At 37.7% G+C, this 10,810-nt stretch overlaps 1 protein-coding gene and 1 long non-coding RNA gene across 3 annotated transcripts; one reads left to right on the top strand and one right to left on the bottom strand.

Annotated features, from left to right (window-relative positions):
* Window positions 1-844: 844 nt before the first annotated feature.
* Window positions 845-4,270, top strand: LOC115205503 (uncharacterized). Its single transcript, XR_003880626.1, has 2 exons — window positions 845-1,214; window positions 3,665-4,270. It is a non-coding gene; the product is annotated as an uncharacterized LOC115205503 (long non-coding RNA).
* Window positions 1,989-9,743, bottom strand: atoh8 (atonal bHLH transcription factor 8). 2 transcript variants are annotated; one of them, XM_029771559.1, is made up of 3 exons: window positions 8,689-9,740; window positions 7,537-7,728; window positions 1,989-2,769 (listed from the first exon to the last, which is right to left on the bottom strand). In XM_029771559.1, exons 1-3 carry the CDS (start codon window positions 9,367-9,369, stop codon window positions 2,764-2,766), a joined length of 879 nt encoding a protein of 292 aa, XP_029627419.1. In that variant the 5' UTR covers window positions 9,370-9,740; the 3' UTR covers window positions 1,989-2,763. The 2 variants fall into 2 exon arrangements, with proteins under 2 accessions (XP_029627419.1, XP_029627417.1); XM_029771557.1 differs by lacking the exon at window positions 1,989-2,769 and adding an exon at window positions 3,636-4,404 and having other exon boundaries at window positions 8,689-9,743.
* Window positions 9,744-10,810: the final 1,067 nt, after the last annotated feature.

Below are 10,810 nucleotides of genomic sequence, written 5' to 3'. Positions count from 1 at the left end.
TAAAATGTCATCATATCTTACTCCAATATTTTACTGTTTAATTTATTTTGCCAAATCATTAATGAACATAGCAAACAGAGTCTGTGATAAGGCATCTCCTTGTTTTACTCCCAAGGATGTGGGAAACCAATCTGTACCATGTTGATTAACACGCAGGCAGTTAGTGCTTTGTAGAGAGACTGGATTGCGAGATAACATTTCCCTTCACCCTGTCTTTATCAAACTAATGGCTTAAACAATATATATTTGTCATGGAACATATCAAAACCCCTTTCGTTTGCCTTTGTAGTAGACCAAAGTGGTTCAATTCCCCCTGCAGTAATTCTATTCTTCCATTAGATGGAGTAGGAAGTACTGTAGTCTGCTACATGTATCATACATGGGCTCCCGAGTGGTGCATCGGTCTAAGACACTGCATCTCAGTGCTAGAGGCGTCACTACAGACACCCTGGTTCTATGGTAGTGTGTTTGTGGCTCAGCGGTCTAAGACACTGCATCAGTGCTAGAGGCGTCACTACAGACACCCTGATTTGATTCCAGGCTGTATCACATTTGGCTGTGATTGGGAGTCCCACAGGGCGGTGCACAATTGGCCCAGCGTCGTCCGGGTTTGGCCGGTAAAGACCTTCATTGTAGATGAGAATTTATTCTTAACTGACTTGCCTAGTTAAATAAAGGTTAAATAAAAAATATCTAAATATATTAGGGCTTCAAAAACTTATTTTCATCATCCCAAGCTCCTGTTCCAGCAGAGGATTACTTCTACAGTCCATAAGGATTAACATTAGAATTGATGTGTTTAGGATGTTCGCTCAGGTCAAGTTTTCCCTAGGGTCCCAAACTAGTAAACATGTCCCCTTTAATTTCATACATAATGTTCTCTTCATCACGATGGGAATATTCAGTGTAATGTATTTTTTAAGAGAGCACATTGTTAAACTATCTTTAAAATGGAACATTAATAAGTTAAATCTACACATTCAACAATGTGTTGGTTTTGTATATTTTCACTGTTTTCAGATGAGATTGATTCAGCTTGCTTTCCATTTGCTCTGCCTCTTTTTTCCAGACAGACAGAAGTTGTATATACAGGATACTGGTGTTTCCTCTCCGGCTCCAGACCCAATTTGAAGGACTGTAAAAGCCTGAACGGTTTCCAGCTTCCAAAGCAACGCTAGAAGAAAACAGATTGCTTTCACTGACAATGTGCTCGGGTAAATACCTTGAAAACCAGGTTTTCCTGTTTCTAATGTTGTTAGATATATTATTCATTTATATAAAATATCTACTATTAGTTAAAATTCTCCTCTGTATGAGAAGTGAAAGTAAAGTACTTATTTTCTTGATAATACAACACATGGGACCTTTTATTACAGGATAATTAAGTTCATCTATTAGAATATATTTGCAATTACATTGCGACTTTTGTTCCCTTTTAGAAAAGTAAGTTCTTTTAATATTTGTAACTTGTTAATGTAAAGAAAGTACTTTGTTGAAAAGGCACAAGGTAATGTAATGCAGAACAACATCATTCAATCCTCTCTGTTGATATTTGGATCCAGTATCCTATGCAAATAAACTATACAAATTACCATTACACATTTTTGAGCCGTCGCCAAATTCTATTAAATGGACGGGAAAATACTGATCAATTATCTTGTAGGCAACCAACAGTGGTGATCTTGATAAGTACTTTCTATGACGTGCCTCAAAAAGACTTATTGTAGTCTAGGATTAAGAGAACACAACACATGAACACATCAAGATTTAGACACACATACACGAGGTAGATTCAGATAGAAAATGAAATGACTTTCTTTCATGATCATCGTCATAATTACAACTTTGTTTTGAGGGAAGCTTGACAGCTGCTATAAGCTGTTTAAAGGTGTAGTGTGTGATTGTTGTGTGAGATTTAGGTTGGCAGTACTTGAGATAATGATTTAAAGATGTTAGAGGTGTTTAATGATCATGCATATCCATTCAAATAAATTAACAACAATTCCTTTATTTTTGGTTAAAAAGTGCTAGATTAGCACACAACAGTCAGAGATTTGTCATTAGAAAAGCCCAGCTAAAAGGGAAGTCACTTTAAAATGTGTCAATCTGGGATATTTTAAAATACTGAGCTCAGGTAGCAGACAATAACCCATGTAACTTAATTCATATTTCAACACATAAAAACAGTTGCTGAATAAAATACCATTACTATGTCATTTCAAGTTATCTAGTAATCAAATATATGTTACTAATCGCTTTCACTAGTTAGCTTCCATCAAGCAGAAATTACCAATCATACTATAAAGAAAAACAACAACCTGTATGTCATTGAAAAGGCATCGGGTTCATAGTTTAATAAAACTGTTATAATCACTGTTATGAACGGTTATAATCACTGCTGTCTCTGCATCCAATTGTCATATGATTGAACAATCTGATTTCATCCACCAGGCGTGTTTGTTTAAAGAACATCAATGCTGTCTCACACTTTTAACTGTTCAAACATCAACCGAATGAGATTCATTCCATCTCGCGACGGGCAGAAACATATCCATAACTGGAGATTCTTGATATTTCTGCTAACTCAACAGGTTTCAAGTAGGCCTATGAAATTAGGTCCATCATACTGTGTGTCCAAGTGATTGGTTGTAGTCTCCTCCAGGAGTGACCTTGAATAACCTCAATAACAGAGCTGTAAAGAGTTTATTTTGTTCAAGGGCCTTGTTATAAAGTCTGGCTCACGCCACCGATGCTGTGAGAATTTTACTCCTATAAAAGACATAAAACAATGTATCAGGCATTGAAAACACAATCTCCCGTGGGTGCATATCAAGAGGTGGTGAGATGCGTACAAATAGAACTGTAAAAATAAAGCATGCATATCCGATGACTTCATAGGTGCAGAGTTGTCTATGTAAATACAAGGGGTAGAAGAATATGACCCATACCAGTAAAGGAACTGCTTGGTCAGATCAGATGCAGTGTACAACTGAGTGGGACACGACAACATTCTTTCTCCCTCACTTTAGCGTTGGATGCAAACCAACCAAAACATTTTCCTTAATGTGTCTACAAAAGAGACAGATCCTAATTCCCCATCTTTAACACATGGTAGGGAATTGTAACATTTGTTTATGACTTGATGCTGTCAGTTTGTTTGTTGAAGACTTAACTTTTCAAACTCTCTGATTTCATTTCCATTCATTTGCTTTCCAAATACTTTTGAAAATAGGTCTTCCAGTTTGCATGTGAACATCCACAAAATGGTGATTTAAATAACATGTTGATAAAAATTGAAATATAAAGTATTAATTAAGTGCTAGATTTGAAATGTTATTGAAAAAGAGTTCCAACGAGTAGACAATAAGTGAATTTAGAACAGAGTGCAGGGCTTTAAGCAAGCGCAGGAATAAGTTCTAAATGTCTTTAATAAGCATGCATTGGGAAAAAGTTTTTTTATCCCCTCGAAAGTTTCCCCTTAGACTCACTGGCTCTCTCTGACAAAGGGATTTCTTTCTTTCACAGAGCCCACCCCTCTCTCCCCCTCCCTCCCTCTCTCTCCCTCCCTCTCTTTCCCCGGCCTCTGTAACAGCTGCTGCTCAGTGCTGTATCCTGAGAGAGTGATGATCAGTGTATTTTTTTTCAAAGTGTTTTTTTGGAACAGATGGCCAGGGGAGAACTGGGGAATGTGCCAGTACCGCACTGGGGAATGTGCCAATTCCTGTAGCGAGTGAGTTCTCTGGGCTCCAGCTCGCGTGCCTTCACCCTGCCCTCTGCCCTGAGTGGCGCCAGCAGGACTTCCCAACTAGCGTTACGAACATCTGGTGTCTGGGACTGCCAGGAAAACAACCGCTCAGCTATTGAATGTGCTTTATGCTAGGGAAACACATTAGCTCCCAGTGAGGGAGAGAGAGCTAGAGGGAGCAGAGAACTGGGAGTGCAGGGAAAAGTTGTATGCATGTAATTATGTTGGATATGTAATCTATGAACAAACACCTAATTCATCATTGTTATTTTAGACAAGTTTTTTTTCATCTTTAAGAAAAGTGTTTAAATGTTTGCATCAACTTTGATGTAATTTGCAATTTACAAAATGTATAGATTACAATAGTTATTTTAAGTGAAATACAACTTGTTTACAGTTTTAAGTTCAGGGTAATCAACCTATTGTGTGATGTTACTATGTTATGTTATGAGTTTTGGCAATAGGTGAAGAGTTGCTAAATGACATTTAAAACATAAAATTACAGATATGACTAAATGTTTAAAATGTAGATTCAATTGTTTTATTTAACCTTTATTTCACTACACAATTATAGATTCAATTAGATACATTTATAATGTTGTTTCACCATGAAAGATGGGAGGAAAAGGGGGGAATGGATGAGAGGGTGACAGAAGAATCTGGAGAATAAATGAGAGAGATTAAGTGACAGAGGAGAGGACTGACAGGGGACAGATGAAGAACTGGGAGGAAGAGACGACTGACGGGACAGATGAACAACTGGAGGAGAGGACTGACAGGGGACAGATGAAGAACTGGGAGGAAGAGACGACTGACGGGACAGATGAACAACTGGAGGAGAGGACTGACAGGGGACAGATGAAGAACTGGGAGGAAGAGACGACTGACGGGACAGATGAACAACTGGAGGAGAGGACTGACGGGACAGATGAAGAACTGGGAGGAAGAGACGACTGACGGGACAGATGAACAACTGGAGGAGAGGACTGACAGGGGACAGATGAAGAACTGGGAGGAAGAGACGACTGACGGGACAGATGAACAACTGGAGGAGAGGACTGACAGGGGACAGATGAAGAACTGGAAGGACAGTAATTGATAGATCAGTGTTAATTTGTAAATGAACGTTCTCCATACTTGGGTCTCATCCATGCATTAAAAACCTTGTTGATTTATAGAGAGGCCATGGAGACGTGTGGATCCAGAAGAGAGCTGGAGGAAGTTCAGCCTCAGTTTACATGACTCCCAGTGTCATAAAACACAAAGGCATCAATCACCCCTTTTATTCATCAGGGGCACTTTTTATTCTGTTCTGGACAAAAAACTGGCAAAACACCCAGTTCCCTTTCAAACACGAGTTGATGATGATTTAATTTAATGGGATCTTAGTAGGCAAAGGAATGCCTGTCTTAATTGGAGAGAGTGTATTCTTCCCTCTTTTGTAGTCGTTATTGTTAGAAATACCATCCCTCTGTCTGTCACACTGCCCCATGTTTTTCTATATGCAGCTTCCTGATCAGTCAAAGGGAAGTTTTCGCTGTATCGCATTAGTAGATAGGGCAGATCTGCTGGTTTTGACTAGCAGGTTATCTATCGGATACAAATGCCCAACTGACTGGAATAATTGACCTATAGAAATCTGGGCATTAAAATCAAACTGTTTGTGTTTTAACTAATAGAAACATCACCATGTGAAGATATTTGTAAATATGAATGCATATATTATAGGTACTTAGTATTAGTAGTTGTAGCAGTAGTTTTATAAGTTGTATTAGTAGTTTTATTAGTTGTATTAGTAGTTGTAGCAGTAGTTTTATTCATTGTAATAGTAGTTTTATTAGTTGTAGCAGTAGTTTTATAAGTTGTATTAGTAGTTTTATTAGTTGTAGCAGTAGTTGTAGCAGTAGTTTTATTAGTTGTAATAGTAGTTGTAGCAGTAGTTTTATTAGTTGTAATCGTAGTTTTATTAGTTGTATTCGTAGTTGTATTCATAGTTTTATTAGTTGTATTCGTAGTTTTATTAGTTGTAATAGTAGTTGTAGCAGTAGTTTTATTAGTTGTAATCGTAGTTTTATTAGTTGTATTCGTAGTTGTATTCGTAGTTTTATTAGTTGTATTCGTAGTTGTATTCGTAGTTGTATTCGTAGTTTTATTAGTTGTATTAGTTGTATTCGTAGTTGTATTAGTTGTATTCGTAGTTGTATTCGTAGTTGTATTAGTTGTATTCGTAGTTGTATTCGTAGTTTTATTAGTTGTATTAGTTGTATTCGTAGTTGTATTAGTTGTATTCGTAGTTGTATTCGTAGTTTTATTAGTTGTATTAGTTGTATTCGTAGTTGTATTAGTTGTATTCGTAGTTGTATTCGTAGTTGTATTAGTTGGATTCGTAGTTTTATTAGTTGTATTCATAGTTTTATTAGTAGTTGTAGCAGTAGTTTTATTAGTTGTATTAGTAGTTGAAGCAGTAGGTTTTATTAGTTGTATTAGTTGTAGCAGTAGATTTATTAGTTGTAGCAGTAGTTGTATTAGTAGTTTTATTAGTTGTACTAGTAGTTGTAGCAGTAGTTTTATTAGTTGTAGCAGTAGTTTTATTAGTTATATTAGTAGTTTTATTAGTTGTATTAGTAGTTGTAGCAGTAGTTTTATTAGTTGTACTAGTAGTTGTAGCAGTAGTTTTATTAGTTATATTAGTAGTTTTAGTAGTTGTAGCAGTAGTTTTATTAGTTGTACTAGTAGTTGTAGTTTTATTAGTTGTATTAGTAGTTTTATTAGTTGTAGTTGTAGTTTTTAGTTGTAGTTGTATTAGTTGTATTAGTAGTATTAGTAGTTGTAGCAGTAGTTTTATTAGTTGTATTTGTAGTAGTTGTATTAGTAGTTTTAGTAGTTGTAGCAGTAGTTTTATTAGTTCTATTAGTAGGTGTAGCAGTAGATTTTATTAGTTGTAGGCCTATTAATAGTTGTACAACAACTGTTATACTGTTAATGTAAGTTGTTTTATTTTAATTAGTATTATTTCATTGTTATTATTATTAGACAATAGTTGCCATATTATTCTTGTGACTACGTGTTGTTAGTTTGTTTAGTTCTTTTTTCATTTGGACATTTGAAAATGAGAATGCATGTCAAGAGATTTCATCCTGCAAAATGTCAACTAAAATAAATCAATAATGCGATTGTGCTAAGTTTTCAATGCTATGATGTCATCAATTTACCAGTCTTTCTAAAATGTCTGATAGATTTGTTAGTATGTGACATGACAGTGTAGGAGGAAGGATGTTAAACGAGCAGAAAGAAAACCTCCATTCATTTAGCTTTATTTTAAAGTCAAATATCCATGACCAATTATTTAATTGGCCTTGTATGGTCACCTGCTGCTCTTTATCAATGGCCTTGTTTATAAGCATAGTTGAATCCACTGAAATATGTTTCATGTTATTGATATGCTATATTGCAATAAACACGTTTGAAGGAGAAGCTGGCTTTGACTTGGCTTTCCATTCCCTCTCTGTAACTACTGATGTCTCAGAGGCCATGCTCTTCTTTTGATAGCCTTTAACTTTAAAGCAAACTTATTGCAATGCCTCAGCAATGTCTCCAAATGTGTGCTTGGATACTTTTCACTTGCAGGAGTCTATTTCCATGTCAATGTCTCACCTCACCTAGTCATTGCAACATGAGGCCTTCAGCCAAAGAAGACATGCACAGGATAAAATCTCAGGCCAGACCGTCGTCAGACAGTAGCCTAAATACTGCATCCCCCTCCCTCCTCCTCTTCCCTAGATCCAATTTACCTTTCTCTTCTTGGAGCGTCCCTCGGCCTGCAGGGTGCGGGTGCACTGCTCCACGCACTCTCTGAAGCTCATGTTGCCGCGATCTGGGGTGTAGTCCAGGTCTGCCAGCTGAGCCAGCGACAGGATGTAGTTACAGGCGATTCTTAATATAGCCAGCTTTGACAACTTCTGTCCATAGGAGTAGCAGGGCACCTGTATAGGGTTAAAGTTTGGTTAGGTTAAAGAGGCCCATCATACTGATATGAGAGGATGGTAGAATCAAGTTGAGGAAGTTTTCAGTTAAACTATGGTATACATGCTCTTTAGATACTATTGCTGGTGTCAGTTGGTGTCATGTGACAGTTTTCCACCATATCTTTCTAAGTGCCAAAACAGCTGGTGATGGATGACATGACCCAGTAAAAATGGTTCACAACAACTTCCCTGATTTTGTTTTCAAAGGATAGATATTCCATGTTGGTTTTGGTCAACTAAGAGTTAGTTGTAGTTGACATTGATATGTCATAGTACTCCTACTAGTATCAGACCTACTGGAGTACCTGGAGTGTGAAGAGCTTTGTCATTAAGAAGCCTGTTCCCTGTTTCATATGCATTTGACACATTTTTCTGTCATTGTGAGAGGTGTCATGTGGATATGATTTGCACTGATATTTTGATTACATATAAATTACATGAATAGACTATTACATAGGCCTACAGAAGGGGAACATGTTTTTGGGGGGCCAGACAAATAATTGTGTATGTAGAACAGAATAAGAATCAGAGTGACAATTCAACTGTTTGGACTGACATGTCTTACAGACTGTTCTTTCTCATATCTTTAATGTAGCAAACTGAGCACATATTTTGAACATAATGTCAATAATACCAAATTGTAAATTGTTGACCGTAAAATTTATTTTATAAACTATCTATAGAAGGGTCCATACAATTTATACTCAAGTGGGATATATTAGCCTACATTCATACTCAAGTAGGATATATTATGATGAAATTCACAGTTATTTTCATAATTTCCATATCTCCATACAGTGGCATACTGAAATGGGCATTTAAGTGCAACAAGTTACTCTGAGTTCAGCATGAACATCACATTTTGAACAAGAGGCGTCATTGTACGGATTGTTTGTTTAGTGAATTCAGTGTTAATACCTGCTTTCTCAGCGCCTCAAAGGCTGCACTGATGGTATGCACCCGGGTCCTCTCTCTGGCATTCGCCAGTAGCCTCCGTGTCTGCTGAACGGCTTTGATCTCAGTGACGACGCCAGACGTTTCTCCTAGCCGTTTCTTTGGCGATTCAACCGGGTCGCTGCTATTGATGTAGGCTGTCTGAGAGGCTGAGGAGAGGGTCTTCTCGGAGCGCTGGCATAGGACGATCCGGGACTGTAATGTGTGATCAGTCCCAAATGACTGTTGATGGCCATAACTTGTAACATGCGGGAATGTGCTGAGAAAAGTGTCTCTGCTTGTCGGTGTTGACTCGGATAAAGGCCGTGACTGTGGTGATGGGAGCTTCCCAGTAACTGTTGATGGTAAAGCATTTATCCTCATGTCAAGAGCAGTATTCGGGTTTCCAGATGAAATATTGGATTTCTCCACAGATAGAACTGAACCAGGGTCCTGTAGTCTTTTTTGGACAATGTTTCTACATGTCTCTTCCATCAGTTCCCCCATAGAATCGTCGTCCATTATTGAATCATATTGGAAATGTTTGACTTCGTCACTGGTGACACGTTTGGGGTCCCGACCTTTCCGTTTAAACTTTTTATTCCCAGTTGAATCCTTTGCATTGATTGTCTTCCAGCCATCGCTGAGAAGATGTGGATTCCTCATTTCTACACAAAAAAAGGCACTATTGAAAACCGACGGCACTGCCTTAAACAATATCGCGCAAAAGTATAATAATATTATATTGTAACTTAATCAATAAAATAAGCCGGACAAATCACTATGCAATGCAGCACTCTGATTACAAGCATCGACAAGCTTACTTTAAATAACACAAATAAAGAATAGACCGCATGTGCAGGCGCGTGTTTCTCCCGTGGATTCCGCGTCTTCTGGAGCCATCAAAATTGGCAACATTTTTTGTGAATGTGCTCTGAGTTTCATCTGTTTTAGTTTTGCCTCAGTTTACATAGAAGCCCTTGTCGGTGAGATAAGTCGCCACGCCGCCTACAGCGAGAGACCGCCCAAAATATCTCTCGCCGTGCGTAATAACATATTAAACCACTGATTACGCGCATGGCTACTTGGTGACTTTTATGGACAGGCCAACAGAAGGACAATTATAATAACATGTCAATAATTATCGTCATAAATTCAGTATAATAACACGTTTTTTAATTATTATTATATCACAATCTGTATGCCTTACAACTTAGGCCTAGGCTATAGGCCTCCTAGAGCTGGGGTGCATACCCATCATATTATTTTTGGTCTTCATTTAGCAAGCAAAACGTGTAGCTAAGTGCCCTATGGTGCACATGGTAACCACTAACAGTGTAACCTAGACTTTTTGATGTGTCTAGATAGCAAAGAAAGTTTTTGTAACAGGGCAGACAACGGGGGACAGTCCAGGAAAAATCCACCCAAAACCACTCATTCCTATAATTTACAGTTACATAACACTAACATGTGATAACAATATTTTTTGTGAACACATTTTTAATTTTGTCGTTATAATAAGTTTGGTAGCAAAAAATCGTTGTAGCTAAATCGACTACAAAGCCCACAATGCAATGCTCTCTCTATGGGCTGACAAGCTAGCTAGCAAACGTAGCTACAAAATAATACCAAAGTCAACATCAGCATGTGAAGTAGCTAGTTAGCTCTAAAATCGCCTAAACAAACTGCACTATCAATTTAGGGGACTACAATCTCACCATGTTCAACCTGCAGATATATGTTCCTCGCAGAATGTAGTCTGACATTCGCAAAGGTAATGCAATGCACCCTGGACTGATGAGGCACACAGAGAGGAGAAATGTGTTAGACCCTCTGTTAAATTACAAATTTGTTTTTGTAAGAATAACGCTAAAAATATGGTCAATGGCTCATTCGAGAGAAGACAACCTCCCGCGTTATGACATCGGCCAGTATTGACACCTGACATGTATGATAGACGTTTTCGCGATCTGAAAGTCGTATTCTTATTAACTTCAAGTGTAGTGAGAGTGGCTTTATCGCAATCATAAACTATCAAACACATGGTTTGATGACATTCCATTCGCTCCGTTCCAGACATTTTTATGAGCTGTCCTCCCCTCAGCAG

The sequence above is a fragment of the Salmo trutta genome, chromosome 13 (assembly GCF_901001165.1).
Source record: "Salmo trutta chromosome 13, fSalTru1.1, whole genome shotgun sequence".
Lineage (NCBI taxonomy): Eukaryota > Metazoa > Chordata > Actinopteri > Salmoniformes > Salmonidae > Salmo > Salmo trutta.
This window is presented reverse-complemented; position numbering and strand designations above follow the sequence as displayed.

Coding starts and splice junctions, on each gene's coding strand:
- atoh8 (XM_029771557.1), bottom strand. CDS start 9,369: ATGAGGAATCCACATCTTCTCAGCGATGGCTGGAAGACAATCAATGCA. Junction 7,729..8,688: donor TTGAGGCGCTGAGAAAGCAG/GTATTAACACTG, acceptor AACCCTATACAG/GTGCCCTGCTACTCCTATGG. Junction 4,405..7,536: donor GACGCTCCAAGAAGAGAAAG/GTAAATTGGATC, acceptor TTTATTCTCCAG/ATTCTTCTGTCACCCTCTCA.